This window comes from Aotus nancymaae, unplaced genomic scaffold, assembly GCF_030222135.1.
Source record: "Aotus nancymaae isolate 86718 unplaced genomic scaffold, 86718_ANA_hifiasm-v0.15.2.pri h1tg000058l, whole genome shotgun sequence".
NCBI lineage: Eukaryota > Metazoa > Chordata > Mammalia > Primates > Aotidae > Aotus > Aotus nancymaae.
The window spans coordinates 44,294,178-44,312,883 of NW_026988472.1; the positions used below are offsets into that span (position 1 = coordinate 44,294,178).

The following is an 18,706-nucleotide window of genomic DNA, read 5'->3' on the forward strand; positions in this document are numbered from 1 at the left end:
GGAATAAATGACTAATTGGGCTTACTGTCATTTCCATCATGTGGTTTTAATATGAGATAAAATCTTTAATCCAAGAACAGAAGCAACAGTGTTGTAATTTTAGCCATTATAGTAGCAAGCTAGGTTAAAATAGTTATTGGGCAAGGGATTTCTTTCAAGGGCTTGGGCACTATTGAAATCAGGCCACATGCATGTTACTGCACTTAAAGTAAGAGTGACATTGACTCTAATCTGCCACCATGGGCCATACTACCCAAGAGAGGAGCTCCCTTCAGCTTTACCTCTTTAGAAGTACTTAACAATTAATTGCCCCTTTGAATTGGAAATACATGTAATGATCAGCATTCAAGAAGCACACAGAGAGAAGTAACTTTCCTTCCTACCCCTGTCTCCCTGGCATCCAGTCCCCTTCTCAGAAGCATCTGATATTTCCATTCGCTTGTGTATCTTTTAGGGACACTCTATTGCATATACAAACACAGCATTGTGTATATATATAGACACATTATTATAAATTACATTATAATTTATAGTAATTTATCCTAAAATAAATCTATTCTTCCTTTCCTTCTTTTGATTTTCCCTTAGTTGTCCTTTAATTTCTTCAATGAATGGTTCCCACTGATAACTATAGCCTATGTATTCAGCCAAGAGTAATTTCCCTAATGGGAGTGTCAGCTGTCTCAGAATTGGGCTTAGTTCTAGGCCATTTTAAAATGACTGCTTTCATAATTAAAAGATAGTGTCTCAAAAAATCATATGCTATATTCATATCATTTTAAAAGTTTTATAATTGACAACTCTGACTCATGCTTGACATTCACAGACACCTGAAAACTCATTTTTCTGTATACTTTCTAACAATGACTCTCATATGTTTCAATGTGAGCTTAGCACTATTAGGGCTTTTTTTCATCTCAGCAATTAAAGTGATTTACCTCAAGCCTCTTGATTAATTAAGGGATACCTAGAATTAAGGGAGAATACGAATTCTTCTGTGAAGAAGGTAACTGTCAAGCAGATAATCCAGTAATTCCATAATCACTTCCAAGGTGATTTATAATTGAACCAAATACTATCTATATTTCCTAATAAAACCACAATGTCAGCATGACCATGAAGTTACCTTTTCAGGTGCCTTGAGGCTTCTGCTACTTTCTGCACTCAAGCACAATGCTTCTGATACTTGCAAGCATTTTGCTCATTTTTCTCAGGATCCATAGTAATGTCTGATGCCCACTAGGCTGATCAAAGAAATGGCGATGCTGGGGTTGCATTATCATTAACTAAAAGAAGCACCCTTTCCAAGTGTCCCTGCTGGACACTTGTGCTCAAGCACCTTCTACAGGGGTTGGTATTCACAACATTTGAACTTTAGCTCCACTTGGCTACAGACAGGATTATTTTCAAGGGGCAAAATCTGAAGACCTCTGGTTTAATGGAAGTGGATCTATGATACCTGAAACACCTCTTGAGCTGCTAAGTCTTTGGAAATTGCAGAAAAACATATTTCATGCAAATGTAGGTTTTAATGTCACACATTATACTTTCCAACTTAGGTCTCTAGATGTGGGAAAAAATAGTGTGCATGGCAGGCACAAAGAAGTGGAATGAATAATTATCTCCTGGCATTATCTACTCTAGATCCCATCCTAAAAAGAATGTTATAGTGAAATATATTTATTCACATTGGGATGAAAATTAGGATATAACTCTAAGTTAATTTTATTTTCAAAGAAAATTTCATTAAAATAGAAAAAAGCTTTGTTTCAAGAAGAAAGAAACAGAACTAATGCATTTTGCCCAGATTTGAACATTTCATTAAAAGCCTAATGTTTAATGTGGCATTTTCAAGATATAATAATACTGACAGAAGAATATCTGATAGAATGATGGAATAACACTATGATAATTCAACATAAAATGAGACAAATCACCCAAGTGATTGAAAAGAGGCTCATCTCTTGATATAGAATCAACATTTACCATGGTTTCAGAACCAGGTAATTGTGAATGGACATAGCTTGTGTTTTTATCTGAATTGAGGATTTTGAAAAGTATGTTTTGATAAGATCTGAAACAGGTCTTTATGGATCTTACAGATGAAATTCAATTGGCAACTCTGACTCATGACTTTGTTTATACACTTGTGCTTCAACACATCAGAAAAGCTATTTTTTCCCTATAGTTGCTAAGAATGTCTCTCAATTACAAACTCTAAGTCTGAATCATTTCTGGTTATCTTTTCTAGCTTACATCCATTTTCCTTATATATATGCCCATTGTGACATCTTTCAAAGCCCATCAGGGATATGGAATAGACATGCAATATTTTACTGACTTGAAGGATACAGGAAAAATTCCTTCCAATAAGAAAAATTACACTTATGCATTTCTTTTTCCCTTGCCAATGCATGGCAGCAAGGAAAACAGAGAAATATGCTAATATTTAATAAGAATTCTAGAATAACCATTCCATTTACCTCAATGGCACATATTTGGCTCTTGATTTTTTTTTTTTTTTTTTTTTTTTTTTTTTTTTTTTTTTTTGAGACGGAGTTTCGCTCTTGATACCCAGGCTGGAGCGCAATGGCGCGATCTCGGCTCACCGCAATCTCCGCCTCCTGGGTTCAGGCAATTCTCCTGCCTCAGCCTCCTGAGTAGCTGGGATTACAGGCACGCGCCACCGTGCCCAGCTAATTTTTTGTATTAGTAGAGACGGGGTTTCACCATGTTGACCAGGATGGTCTCGATCTCTTGACCTCGTGATCCGCCCGCCTCGGCCTCCCAAAGTGCTGGGATTACAGGCTTGAGCCACCGCGCCCGGCCCTTGGCTCTTGATTTTATTCTGGTGGTCAAATTTTGCCCTTCTGTCTTCTTATCAGTCACCATTATTTTAATTGTCAATATCATCATCACCATCATGTTTATAGTTATCACAGTCAACTGCTTTTTCGCATTTACAGGGAAACTGTCACTATTCTATATTCAATCACATTTCCTAATCTCCTTTCATTTCTACCTACTTATTAAAGTCCTCATTGATACATTGCAAATCAACTATGGCAAGTATTACAGTGTTTGTGTAAGCCTCCTCCATGTTACAAGTTCCCTATTATCTATGTCTTTTCTTTCCTTCTCTCCACCTAAGCTAAGATCATCTTTGCTTGCCACTGTGAATACTGGCTGGTCTCTCAAAAGTTACCACCCTCACATTCTACTACAACAACTAGTTGGAAGCACTAATCTTCATAATTTATCCAGCTTTTCCTCTCTGTCTTGTTTCTAATTTCCTTATCCTGGAGAAAAAGATAACTTATTTTACCTACATTACCAATATTTTATGTATGTATATATAAAACAAGGTACTTCCCTGCCCTCTCAGATGTGGTGTGGGAGTAGATAGATAAAATATAAATATGTAGAAAGATCATATTAGACATATAAAATTCCATGGGAACATCAAGAAAAATGATTTCAGTCTAAAATAATGGGAAGAGTTTGAAATCCAGAAATAATCAAGCTCCCCTAAACGAAGAGAACTCTGGGATAGGTCAGGTAATTGAGCTGATATAAATGGCCTATGTAAATAAATTTTATGAAGAGGTAGCAGTGGTTTATTGAAGTGGAGAGTTAAAGGGAGAGGGAGATAAAACTCAATGAAGCCCATTAATGTAGAGTCTTCAGTGATATCCACCCCATTTCTTTTTTATAAGTCATTAAAATACCCTGTACTTAGGCTTTTAATTAGTAGATAGATCAAAGAAAACATGGCCACACTTGGCTGAACCTGACATTCTCCTCATTTATTTATCCTTTGGAACCATGATAAATGTCATTTCCCTAAGGTGATATCCCCAGAAGAACCAGGAAAAAAATGGACGTGGAAATGATAGCTCATTCTTCTGTGGTCACTTAAAGTAGCAATGTCAACATGGGTGTTTGTTTTATTACCCTTTGTACTTTTCTGCCCTTTTGAAAAAGTATTTCTGGAAAGAAATGAATAATAGCTATGAAACAAGATGCTTGTAAACTCGAAACAATTTTCCATCTCTGGACCTTCTCTATAAAGCCTTCCATGAATATCTTAATAGGAAATTATCTTTCCATTTGTTGGAATCCTGTAGCAATTTATCTATACTTAATAATGGTATTTTCCTATTTCTATCTAATATTAAAAGTATTCATGTAACATCTACTCCCTCCACTAAAATTTTTAATAGAAGCACCTAAACTGTTTCATCTCCCATGTTTACAAAGCACCCAACAGTTAGTATTTTGCAGATAGTCCAAACTCAAAAGTTATTGAGTGGCTTAGCGGGTAAATATATGAATGAGCAATCCCATTGAAAGCTGGTTCTTAGTTTGTTACTCACAAGATTTTATTTCAGATATTGACTTCCAAAGCAATGACCACAAAATTAAGAAATGGGATGAACATGAAAATTTTTTTTTCTCAGAAAAATTGATCTCTGAATGTAATTCAGTTGTCTCTCTTGGGGATACCTAAAAAATACTGTTTCACCAAAATTCTGACATATTTCTTTATAAAATGTGCCCATAGCTAGGTATATTCAGAGGTGTAACATTTAAAGAAGAAATGAATTTAGAATTCAGTTTTATGCTTATATTTTTCAATAATAAAAATTAATCAACACTGAAGAAAAGTGTGTAATTAAATTGCTAATAAACAAAATTAACACAGTGCATGAACTGCTACATAATGTCAAGAACATTATAAGTTTCTCCGTTTACAAAATGTTATAAACACCTCACAATGCCTTATGTTAAATTTCATTACAAGATAAAAGACAATGTCACTTAAACTATGTATTTAAAAATTAAAGCATCAACATGATTCAATTATTAATCATTGGTTCTTATTAGTTATTTCCCGATTCAGAATAAAATTAAACTAAATATATTTAAAAAGCATTTCTAGAGACTATTAACTATATTTTTGTAATGTTCAACAAATAAAAACAAAAACACTGGTTTGCTTCTAATTGAACAAAGAAAGTATCCACCATCTTTGACATGTGCACTGTACAATTATGTGATCTTCTTTGTTGATTTCAAAGAAACAATTTCAAATAATGAGAATGCTTAAACAAAAGGGAATGAAAAATTAGAACCTCTTCTTACAAAGTCTAAAAATTAAAGAGTCCTGGAAGTATGTGAAGTGGCGTATTTTATAGAGATTTAAACTCCACTTTGATGTAGGTATTTAAAATCAAAACCAAATATTTTGGCGTAACCATTGAAACTTGCATGCGTCCTGGTAGATATTCAAGGATGTCAAGTCTATCACTTGCTCTGTATTCACTTTCAGCCACACTTCCACTTAAGAAAAAGCAGGGATTATGGCCAGAATTTATGACACTAGTTTTATTCATGAAATAGAACACAAACAACGAAAGTTTTCAAATGTGGCAAGCGACGAGCAAAATGTAAATGTCAGTAACTAATGCAAAAGAACACTATAATTGTCATTTTCATTTTATAATTAAAAGCCCTGGAAATGTTTTTCAGAGTTAACTATTCAAACATCTAGAAGATTTCTCAAAGGCTTAACATAAGTTTAAGGGGAACCTACCTTTAAAATTTGGCCTGATTCTTGCATCATATCCTGATGTCCTTCCCATTAACTTGTCCAAGAAATCGGAAGGAGATAGGGTCTGTGAAGGTTGTTTTCCAGACCTGGAGTCATGGTCTTTGCAGAAAGCCGCCCTAAACACATCATTAACTCTTTTAGCAGTGCTTTCATTTTCATCCCTTGAGAACGAATGCTCACTGCATTTTTAACATTACATTTTGGTAAAGATATTTGATATGTTAGTATGAAGAAAACTAGAAAAATCCAGACTTTTTGGCCAACTTCTGAACTTGTACATGGTTCTAAAGTTAACTTTTAATGATGAGAACTATAAATCCTGAATCACATCTCCTACATCTCCAAACTTTAACCATAAGATGTTTGAGAAAAGACAATGTATTTAGTTTTAGATTGTAGATTTTATGTAGATATAGTTAAAACTATTTCTATCTAGAGTTGTTAGAGAAATGAGATAATTTAAAAAATTCAAGTGATTGTCTTAAAATCACTTCTCTATGCCTCAAAAAATTGTTTCAGCATTTCAGACCTAAATATAAGTCTTCTACCTTTTATAAGAAATATATAATAATATGGGCAGAACAAACATTATTTCATTGCTTATTTTACCACCTGCTAGTTCTAATCCAGCCATCAACTATTACTATTTTTCAATGTGATATCTAAAAGAGAACCTTCATTTGAACATTTAATTTCATTTTAAAATAGGTCAACAATGAGCATGTCTGTGTCTTCTATTATTTTATCAGTTATTTATATACGAGCATTTAAATTGTTGACTCTTAAAAATATTAATAAAAACACACTTCTAAATCATTTTGCCTTTTTTACCAAAACACTAAAATTCAGTGAAAAAATTCTCAGATTTTCATTTTCCTGTTAAAAGTAATAAAGAGCTTATTAAAAAGGGCATATTTGGTTTGTAGCAAAATTCTTTCACTATACATAGTGGTTAACTGAAATTTCTTCCCTAAAGTATATATTTTACAAGCTTTGCTTTCAATAGTTTAACAAATAGTCTTATTAATTCTATCGCTAAGAAAATAACACATTTTTGCCAGTTTTTCAAAGAAGGGATATTCAAAGTAAGTGCAAAGATGATATAAATATTTTGTAGGAGTTAAAAATTGATACAATCATACATAAATACTCACTTTCTCATATGCAGATTCATCTGATTAATCAAATATTATTTGATTATCATGTGGTGGTGGTGAGGATGATGATGATGATGATGATGATGATTCTAACAAAAACCAGCCTATATTTTTTCTTAATCATAGTAGGAGGTGTAAACCTGAAAGGAACATAGTGGGTTTTCCCAGTATTCATAGCATTATTACTATGTGTTCCATTTATCTTGGTTCTGTGAAAAAATGCCATAATATTTAGTGAAAATTAAATTTAGAGTCCTGTACTTTGTTGTTAAGAGCATCTCCTATCTCTGTGGAGTCTTAGAACCCCTGTTATTGAATGACTATTTAACTTACTGGTAATGATTTGATATTTTGAGGTATCAACTGATTCGACAACTAGTAAATTATGTAGAAAATGCAAGCATGAAAATAGTAATTTCTCACTTGTTTTAATTATGCATGCTCAATTTCTTATATGTACATAAATACAAATACGTCATATTAATTTAATTTTGGTAGGCAATCAATTTCCAAACAGATTGAATATAGTAGCATAAAGAGATTTTTGATATTTCAAGAAAATTCCTGAATTGTAGTTCTCATAGTACATTTCTAGTTTCTGAAATATAATAGAAGTCCCAAGTTGGCTGAGAATTAGGGACCTTTTATATTTTATCTAAAATAAGCATGCTTCTGCCAAATTAATACAATCATTTTATCATATGAAAAAGACTATACCAAATAATCCCTTTAAATCACTTTCAGAAAAATTTGAAAGCAAAAATATCACCCTTACATAGAATTGTAAAGAGTATGCAACTTATCAGACTACCTTAATATCACATTGGCTGTGAAAATTTGTGTTGAATTGCACAGAGTGCGGCTATGCATCATAAAACTTGCTTTTGTGAAAATTTACCACCCTCCCACTATTATTAGGCTTTTTAAATGAACAAAAGATATCTAACTTTCCTCTATAAAATCAAAATAATATAGTCCAGGGCACAGAGAAATAGATAACAATTGTATGACACATTCTCTTTTAAACAATTTAAATACCAACATGCAAAGTCGTTTCACCTACCTGAAGTGGTTTGTCGCTAAGAAAAATGCAAACAAGGCTGTCAAAATGTTCACTAGCTGCCGGTTCATTCCTGTTTCTGTGTTGCTTGTGGAAAATATCCCGAAATGATTCCAGAAAGATGTTAGGACAAAGTATCTATTTATTGTCCAGATTCAAAATCTGGCAGGAATCTAGTTTCCTTTAAAATCAAAGAGAGATTTGGTTTTGTACAGTTTGCAGAGAAAAAAGAAAAAGTGCCAATCTTGGGCATCATGGTCAGGTCAAACTGAGGCTTGGGACCATCAGTTAACCCAAGAAAGACAAAGCCTCAGAACTGATGAATCCCTCAGCTGCTTTTCGTGAATAATAAAAATGCTGCTACCTTAATCGCATCACCATGCAAAGGGGGCTGGTGACAATGCCATGCTGGAAGTCGTGTAGCTGTGGCTTTTGTTTTATATCTTTTCTGTTTAGCAAAGCCCTTTTTCTAGAAAATGTTCCCTTTTAAAAAGAAGTTGTAAATGAGGGAGAAGAAAGGACTTTGTGCGCTGGAGTGGGTGGGGAGAAGAGGAAAAAATTGCTGAGATCCTGTGCTGGAATGAGGGCTATAGAAAGAGACGGAGACGTGATCTTACCCAGCCTATAAATTTCAGCACTCGGACAGCTCCAAGCTCTGAAGTGCGCATGTTTCCTTTTTCAGTCGCTTGGGGCGGGGGTCCGGGAGAAGCATTCAAGAGGGGATATGCCTGCTGTTCAGAAGCAAAGAGTGACTGGCCGTTCAGTGAGGGGGTACTGAAGGGGGTGCGATGACGGCAAGAAGAGAACAGAGGTCAGGAGACGGAGAGAGTGAGGGAGGTGGGGTCTGAGCTCCGAGAAATGCTAGCCTGTCCGTGGGTGGGCGGGACGGGAGCCTGAAGCAGAAAAGAGAAGGGAATAAGGTGTAATTGTGGGGAAACGAAATTGAGGGAAACAGAGAACAGGATTCAGAGTACTGAAATTATAGTAAGGGTGTGGACAGGTCACTCTTTGTCAGTGGAAGCCGGAGGCAAAAAGTGGAGTCCTGTGCTGAAGAGAAGGGGACATTTCTTTGGCATAGAGAAGCCCGTGTGCAGAATAAGGTTCATGAAGATCGATAATTTAGAAGTCCTTTATGCCTTCCTCGCCTTTTTAATGTTTTCATTTGATTTTAGCCGCCTATTCCCAAAGGATCTCTCTACCTCTCTACTAGGGAAAGCCCCTTCCAAATGAGCTTTCTTTAGTGGCTCAAAATCCTCGGGCATCCTCAAGTCACAGATTTGTTGGAAAGGAAAAGAGACAATGGGCCGGCAGGGGGCAGTAGCAATCTTTTTTTGCCCTGGTTAAAGGTTAGAGCCGGATTCCATGTTAGAAACGAAGCAAAGAAAAGTGAGACTGGGAGTTCAGTTCATCTGCCTATTCCAGATGTTAATCACTAGGAACAGTCATGTAATAAAGTGCATATGCTATTCTCCTAAATTGGATAAAGGGACTGAAAATAGTGGAAGTTAAGTCCATACGAAACTATGGCAGATAACCCTGCTATTTTAAATTAAAATTACAAATATTATTATTAATAAAAAAGAGGAAGAGTAGATAGTACAATGCAGATAATTAGCAGCTCCTGAGAAGGGGGAATGAAAAATGCATGTCCTACCATAAGCTAGATGAGTAATCTACTTTTTGTTAAATATTCCTTGTTAGTCACCTATGCACTTTATTGTAGGTCTTAATTTTAAAACAAAATAACGATTAATTTTTATTCCATAAATGACTAACTTTGGATTAGTTTAAATATTATAGTAAAGTAACAATGAATTCTATGTTTTTAAGAAGTAGATTTGAGAAAAAAAAATGGCAAGTTCTTTTTACCTTTTAATGTTAATATAAATCACCAGAGGATCTTACTGAAATGCAGATTATGATCCAGAAGGTCTGGGGTGGGGCCTCAGATTCTGCATTTCTAACAAGTTCCTAGCTGAAGTTGATGCTGCTTGTCCACAGATCACACTTACAGTAACAAGAGTCTATATGCCTTTTCATAAGATTTCTATCCCGCTAAGACAGTGAACATATAGGAATCTCTTTTTAGATGAAATTCAGTAGTGCCCAAGCATTCTACTTACATACAGAATCAATTCTTCAAATGTGTTTTCTTAACTTTCAAAGCCTAGAGAAAATGATTCAGTTTAAAAGAAAAACAGTATGATGTAGTGTGAGACATCCCTGACTGCAGCTTCAAATTTGTTCACTTCCAAATTCATCCACATGGAAACTCTAGACCTGATTTTATCCCTGCAGTGCTGACCCAAAAAAATAAAATCAATTCCTGGAAACATTTCTCCAATTGGTTCGACATGGAAAAACAGTACAAGTTTTTTTGTGTCCAAGATTCTTTCCAAAAGAAAATATAGGTATAAAGATAGAAGAAAATGATTTGTCTTGAATTTGTTTAAGGTTGTAATGATGCCTAAAGTAATATAGTCTTTGTAAATCATTTCTTTTAACAAGAGTTGTGTTATTAACCAGGAGTAGGATGAGTAAGGAAATCTGTGACAAAAGGAGACTGGCTGGCAGCATGAAATCACAGCATTATATTATTGTAGAGTTGTAAGGGACATTAGAGAGGATTTAGTTTAGCCTCCTCATTTTACTTCTCAGCTCTCCTGAATTTGGATTCCAGCCCTATCAATCCACAGAAACAGCTCTAAGTCTGCCAGTGAATTTCTTGTAACTAAGTCCAAAAGACATTTTTTTTGTTCTCATCTTACTTGACATTTCCATGGTACCTAATGTCATTGGCCTTTTCTTCCTTCTTGAAACACTTCCCTCTATTGACCCTGTGACACAGTGCACTCCTGGATTGCCTCTGTCTTCTTGGCAGGGATATCCTCCTCTACCTGGCCTATAAAAGTTGGATTTCCTAAAGGCTATATTCTAGGCTGTCTCTTCTTCTCACACTACACTCGCTTAGACAATATTATGGTAATTTAACTTCCATTATATTTTATACACATGACACAGAAAGGTATATTTCTACCCAGACCTATATATCCAGCTGCTTTCTAAATAATTCCTAATGGGTGTCTCAAAAGCTCCTCAAACTCCTCATGTCAAAACCAAACTTCTGATATTCCTTGAACTCTTACTCCTATTCTACTGTGTCTGTTTCACTGTTATCAACCAAAGGCCAAGGCATCATCTTTAGGACTCCTTCTCCATCATCTACCATATCTAGTTCTTCACCAAGTCCTATTTATTTTTTTCTCCCAAGTCTTTCCACTTCCCTCCATCTCAACTTCCATGACCCCAGTTGAGTTATCTTCATCTCTTTCCTGGACTGCTGCAATCATCCTCTTACTAGTCTACCTGAACCAACAGCTGGTCTTCTTCCACCTCATCCTGTACGCTGAAACCAGAGTGATTTGTTCAAAATCAGAATCTGATTATGTCACAGCTCCTGGTTAATACTATGGCATTTCATTGATATTTGTATAGAACAAGGAAACTACTTAATGACCTAAAAGTTCCACATAGTCTGGCCCATACCTACATTGTTCTTCATCTCATCCACTAATCATCTCATTTCTTCCCCTCTAGCCATATTGGTATTTTTCTTAGTCCCTAATGCTTACTATATTGCTTAATCCCATGAAGTACTCATGCCCCCATCTTTGTTTGGTTAACACCAGCCTATTTTTCACATCTCTGGAAGGCCTTTCCTGACCTGCATTACTCTATTACCTCTATTACAGGCCTTTATAGTGCTCTGTAACTCTGACTCAAGCACCTCATCATCATTGCATGTATAAATGTGTATGATCGTTTGCTTAGATAGCAAGCTTTGCAATGGACAGAGACAGTACATGTTTTGGTCCATCATTGTAACTCCATACATTCAATGATAATGACAATCATCATAATGGTATTGATGATAACTAGGATACAATTTTAAATATGTACCAGAAATTTGTGGCTTAAACAAAATAACAGAAGTACATATGTATAGTTCACAAATTGTTCTTTCAAAAAACTACTTGTTAGGGAATTAACAAGTTAAGATCTATGATTATTTGAAAGGAAACCAAGTTCAGTGGATCAGCAGTCTAAAACATAAAATTAAAATCAAAGTAAGAGATTATGAATTCAATACCCTTGATTCGAGTTCTACCTTTAATACTCATTGGTTATGTGACTTTGGACAAGCCATTTAATCCCTCTCAGTCTCATTCTCATAATATGTAAAACATATATAACACAAAGTATTATATAATTACATAAATACATATTACATAAAATATTTCCATGTAGAATACTCTTGAAAATTACATTAAACCAGAGCTGAGGATGTGTTTTTAGAGTTTTAATCTCATTTACTCAATTTACTTAATCTCATCTACTCACTGTTAAAATTCATGTTTTAGCTTTGTTCATTGGACAATTCCACTTTTTTCTTTTTTTTCTTGAGACAGAGTCTCAGTCTGTTGCCCATGCTGGAGTGCAGTCGCGTGATCTTGGCTCACTGCAACCTCTGCCTCCCGGGTTCAAGTGATTATCCTGCCTCAGCCTCCCAAGTAGCTGAGACTACAGGCACATGCCACCATGCTCAGCTAATTTTTGAATTTTTAGTAGAGACAGGGTTTCACCATGTTGGCCAGGATGGTCTCGAACTCTTAACCTCATGATCTGCCAGCCTCAGTCTCCCAAAGTGCTGGGATTGCAGGTGTGAGCCACCACACCTGGCTGACAACTCCACTTTCAAGTATAGTAAGATTTAATTTTGAAAAAGTTTTATTTGCAATGCAGTGGAAACTGAAGACTAATTCTCCTATGCCTCTATCTTAACCAAATTATAACTGGTTGAGGTATGTGGCAGTCTTATTTTGTACTATTTTTACAAGAGAAATGAAAAGATTGTGACCCATCCTATAATGTCATAAGGACCAACATACAATATTTGGTCTATATGATGCTACATATTAAACTTTAAAAAATAGATATAAACAAATAAAAACACTTTTCTTAACATCAATATCATTTACTGATATTGATAAATCTTAAGAACCTCTAACATATACATAATGCTTTATAGTTTTAAAAATACCCATATTATGTGGCAGAAAAATAATTGATATCTGTATATTTTAATGAGAAATCTATAGTTTGTGTAAGTTCATCAATTTCCTCAAGTCTATATAAGTGACAGTTATGCTTTTTATATTTACTACCCATGAACAAAATTATTTCTCATTATGTGTGATTGCTGTTATTTTTTAAGTCACTGAAAGCCTACTGTATGTGTACAACTACTTTTAATAATTATGTTTTTGTGATTCCATTCCATTAAATTTTGGTTACCATTATATTAACATATATACACACACAAATGTGTTGAATGGAATACCCATATTAAGAGTCTCAGAGTCAATTTCCTCTAAGAAAGAGTCAAAAGATTTCTAATATACCAATACCCTGTGTCAGGACTTTTACAGAACAGGTCTTCATACAGAAAAAATGCCCTTCTCAAGTACAGACATTCTTTCCTCTACTTAAATATATGAAGTAGAAGTTAAGAAAAGATCTATTAATTTACAATAGGCACCCACCAAGTAGAGGTTTGAGGCAAATTAGAGAAGGCAAGAAGCTGTTTTACCAAATCTTTTGTTGTTAGAGATGCTTCCTCACAGAGAACAATAAAGACAATTTCACCTTGATAAAATGCACCTCCTGAATTTCAGGAGCGATTCACCTGTCTCAAACAGACTCTCTTCTCACTATAGGGCCATAGATTAAAATAGATTTCTAGGTGAGAAGACCCTCTGGCATGAGGATGCATGGCCATTATGATATTTACTAAGCCATATGGTTTGTGATATCAATATTGGTGACTGCCATTTCTTAACTACCCATAATACTGTATTAGAGTTCTCCAGAGAGACAGAACCAATAGAATATGCATATATAGGCATAGCTTGTTTTATTGCACTTTGCTTTATTGTGCTTCACAGATACTGCATTTTTTACAAACTGAAGATTTATGGCAATCCTGCATTGAACAAGTCTATTGGCACCATTTTTCCAACAGCATGTGCTCACTTCGTGTTTTTGTGTCACATTATGTGACTGGATTGCTGCAATTTCATGACAAAACTTGAATGGATGAGGAACTGCTTCTTATGCACAAGCAAAGAAAGTGGTTTCTTGATATGGAATCTACACCTGCTAAGGATGTTATGAACATTGTTGAAATGACAATATTCTCACAATCTTTCAATTTTTTTCATTATTATATCTGTTATGGTGACCTGTGACTGGTGATCCTTGATGTTACTACTGTAATTGTTTTGGGGCACCATGAACCACACCCATATAGGATGGCAAACTTAATCGATCAATGTTATATGTGTTCTGACTGCTCTACTGACTGGCCATTCTCATTTCTCTCCATCTTTTTGGTTCTCCCTGTTCCCGGAGACACAACAATATTGAAACTAGGCCAATTAATAACCCTACAATGGCCTTTAAGTATTCAAGTGAACGGAAGAGTCATATGTCTCTCAGTTGAAAGCAAAAGCTAGAAATGATTAAGCATAATGAGGAAAGCATATGGAAAGCTGAGATAGGTCAAAAGTTAGGTCTCTGGCACAGACAGCCAAGTCATGAATGCAAAGGAAAAGTTCATGAAGAAAATTAAAAGTGCTACTCCAGGGAACACATAAATGATAAGAAAATGAAACTGCCTTACTGCTGATATGGACAAAGCTCAAGTGGTCTGGACTGGAGATCAAAGCAGTAACAACATTCCTTTAAGTCAAAGTCCAATCCAGAGCAAGGCCCCAACAACTCTTTTCAATTCTATGAAGGCTGAAAGAGGTGAGGAAGCTGCAGAAGAAAAGTTTGAAGCTAACAAAAGTTGGTTTGTGAGTTTTCGGTAAAGAAGCCACCTCCATAACATAAAAATCCAACACACTAGAGTAAGTCCTGATGTAGAAGCTACAGCAAGTTATCTAAAAGATCTGGCTAAGTTTATTGATAAAGGGGGTTACAGTAAACAATAGATTTTCAATGTAGATGAAATAGCATTCTATTGGAAGTAGATGCCATCTAGGACTTTCACAGCTAGATAGAAGTCGATGCTTGACTTCAAAGCTTCGAAGGACAGGTTGACTCTTTTATTAGGAGATAATGCAGCTGGTGACTTTCAGTTGAAGACAATGCCCATTGACCATTCTTAAAGTCCTAGGGTCCTTAAAAAGTATACAAACTCTACTCTGCATCTGCTTTATAAATGGAACAACAAAGCCTGGATGACAGCTAATCTGAACATTTAGGTCCACTTCTAAGACCTACTTCTCTGAAAAAAATATTCCTTTCAAAATATTACTGCTCATTGACAATCTACCCAAGGGTTCTGGTCACCCAGGAGCTCTGACAGACATGTACAGGAGATTAATGTTTTTCTCATGCCTGCTAACACAACATCCATTATGCAGTCCACAGATCAAGAAATAATTTTGACTTTCAAGTCTTATTATTTAAGAAATACATTTTGTAAATCTATAGCTGCCATAGACAGTGATTACTCTAATGGAACTGGGCAAAGTATATTGAAAACCTTCTAAAAAGGATTCATCATTCTAGGTACCATTAAGAAAATTTGTGATTCATGAGTGGATGTCAAAATATCAACAGGAGTTTGAAGGAAGTTGATGCCAACCATCATGAATGACTGAGAGGGGTTCAAGACTTCAATGGAGGAAGTAACTGCAGATGCGGTAAAAATAGCAAGAGAACTAGAATTAGAAGTGGATCTGGAAGATATCACTGAATCGCTGCAAATCCATGATAAAACTTAAATATGTGAGGAGTTGTTACTTCTGGATAAGCAAAGCAAGTGGTTTCTTGAGTTAGAATCAACTCCTAGTGAACATGCTGTGAACATTGTTGAAATGACAACAAAGGATTTACACTATTCCGTAAACTTAGTTGAAAAAGCTGCAGGGTTTGAGAGGATTGAGTCCAATTTCGGAAGAAGTTCTACTGGGGATAAAATGTTATCAAACATCATTGTACCCTATAGAGAAATATTTCATGAAAAGAGGAGTCAATCTATGCTGCAAACTTCAATGTAGTCTTATTTTAAGAAATCTGTCACAGCCAACCCAACCTTCAACAACTACCACCCTGATTACTCAGCAGCCATCAACATAGAGGCAAGACTCTTTACCAGCAAAAAGATTACAACTCACTGAAGGCTCAGATGATAGCATTTTTAGCAATAATGTATTTTTAAATTAAGGCATGTACATTATTTTTAGACATATTATTGTACACTTTAATACATTATAGTAAACATAACTTTTATATGCACTGGGAAACCAAAAATTTGCATGACTCACTTTATTATGACATTCACTTTATTACAATGGTCTGGAACCAAATCCACAATACTCTGAGGTATGCCTGTGTAGATATATGACAGAGATTTGTCATATATCTACAGGTATTGGCTTATGCACTTATGGAGGCTGAGAAGTCCTATGACAGGCCATCTGCAAGCTGGATACCCTGATGCTGGTGGATGGCTCAGTTTATATCCAAAAACTTCAGAACCAAGGAATAAGATGGTGTAACTCTCAGCCTGAAATTAAAGCCCTGAGAACACCTGGGAGAGGGCAGTGATGCAAGTCCTGGAGTCCAAAGGATAGAGAGTCTGGGGTCCTGATGTTCAATGATAGGAGAAGTGTGTCCTATCTTCAGGAGAGGAGAGAAATGAATGTGCCTCTCCTCTGCCTTTTTGTCCTATCCAGGAACCAAGCCTATGAAATGGTGCCCACCCACATTGAGGATGGATTTTTCCCACTCACTCCACTGACCTACATGCCAATCTCCTCTGGAAACACCCTCCTTCACAGACACACCCAGAAATAATGCTTTACCAATTCTCTAGGTATTTCTTAATCCAGTCAAGTTGATACCTAAAATTAAACATCACAAATATCTCAGGGATCGGATAGAGAGTGTTTCTCTCAAATTGAGACCTCTGAGCTACCACTGCAGAGTCCACAATGGCTCTTGACTTTCATGGCCACTAATTGGCCCATATGTCCTTTATTTCCTTGCAATGGTTGTATTGGAAATGAAAGGCATATTATAGAGCCCACTCTGTTGGATTAGATAAATTCTTAGAAGAATAGGAATGAAAAAAGGATGGTGAAAAACAAAGCATAGGTTCTGTATGTTGATTTGTGCAGGCTGCTACAAGCACTGGTACTGATGAATTTAAAGCTGTTTTCAATGGCCAGCATTGTCCATAGAGCAAGAACGCTTAGAGCTGATGTCACTCTGCATTTACTCTCTCACATTTTCAAAAATCCAGCTTGCTTCTTTCCTTTTTATTTTGCAGAAGGCACAAAGATGCCCACCATGAAGAGAAGCAAGCTTCAAGGACATGAAACCTAAATGGGAAATCACTGCTCTTCCAGGCCCCATGCAGGCAATTGGATGTCTGTCCAGAACATTTCTGGGTTAAATTGTTTGGAAGTCAGAAAAATTATTTTAGGACTGGAGTTCTGCTTAGTAGTGTTCAATGTTCACAGGCCATAAATATGTCAAATGCTTGAAACAATTTATATTTCCAGTGATGATTCATGGCAAGTGATTGCTTCCCTGTTGGCTAATGTGAGAAATGCAGCATTCCTTTTCAGAAACATTAACAGGACAAACAATAATTTGGAGGATAAATAAAATATAATTCCACTTGGCTATATTAGAAATATTTCTTCTTTGCTACAATTCTAAAGATGATAATAATGAATAATAATGAGATTGTTACAGTAGCACTTGTCTTAGAATCTTCTAGATTTGGTTCTGCCACTGACGTAAAAAGTGCCTTGACATCACCTTCGTTATTATGATACCCTTGCTGAAAATGTATTTTGGGAAGTTCTCACGATTTAAATGTTTGTTACTGACTTCATTAGTGTCTACCCCTGATCCCATAAATTGCCTCTTCTGAATTGCCTTGGATTCAGAGAATACTGAAAAGGATCTGAATTTGGAAAGAGTGGATTGCTTGAACTTGAACAGCAGCAATAGTTTTACATTTGCAAGTAAGCTAGCATTTTGTAGCTGACATGGCGTTACATTATAGATAATGACTTTTTTATTATTATTTTGAAGTATAATATAGATACTAACTCATTAGTGTATGTGTACCCAACAGTCCCATACCAATCAACTAGTCAATGAATATGAATCAGGCATTTACTATATGCAAAATACTGTTATTTCTTTGAAGATAAGGCAAAGTAATATGAAACATTCTTTCTGCTTTGTAGGGACTTATAACCTATCTATATGTGAAGATAAGGAAAATAAATATTACGAAAGTGGGGCTGTAGGTTATATACAGTATCTAGGGAGATCAGCTTACTGATACCCAAGATGTTTCAAAATGTGGTATTCATCCATGTATTCTTCAGTCTAAATTCTGGTCCTTAGCTTTGCAGGTTTACAAAATTAATCTTGTTAGAGCCTCAAATATGTTATTAATCACGAATGTCACATACTACCTCTATAATACCTAATAACCTGACATATAAACCAGAATGAAAATATAGCTACTGGGCTGCCAAGTAACCCATGTAGGCCTGGGCAGTGTGTAAGCTTCCTGGGTGCGTGCTGCCTTGCAAGGTTTTGTGATAAACGTGACATTAGAATAATGAGATATGACTATAGTTGAAATGTGAAAAAGCGGAGTCAAACCTATATAGACTGAGGGTATCACGTCTAACTTTTAAATACTCATTTGAGAAACTGAATATTTACATCTGCTTCCATTACTCGTTTCTTGGATTGGGATTTGATTTATCTCTC

The 18,706-nt window shown here is 35.5% G+C and overlaps 1 protein-coding gene across 3 annotated transcripts in view; it reads right to left on the reverse strand.

Moving 5' to 3' along the window:
• Positions 1-8,506, reverse strand: part of GLRA2 (glycine receptor alpha 2) — a 210,667-nt gene extending 202,161 nt beyond the window's left edge. Inside the window, exons 1-3 of one of the 3 annotated variants that reach the window (XM_012434894.2) lie at positions 8,449-8,506; positions 7,835-8,012; positions 5,597-5,730 (exon numbers count right to left, since the gene is read on the reverse strand). In XM_012434894.2, the coding sequence (XP_012290317.1) occupies positions 5,597-5,730; positions 7,835-7,902 (202 nt within the window). In that variant the 5' untranslated portion in view covers positions 7,903-8,012; positions 8,449-8,506. Of the gene's footprint in view, positions 1-5,596; positions 5,731-6,768; positions 6,789-7,834; positions 8,422-8,448 lie in introns of those variants that run through there. The other 2 variants (XM_012434899.3, XM_012434908.2) reach the window with 2 other exon arrangements.
• Between the last annotated feature and the right edge of the window lie 10,200 nt (positions 8,507-18,706).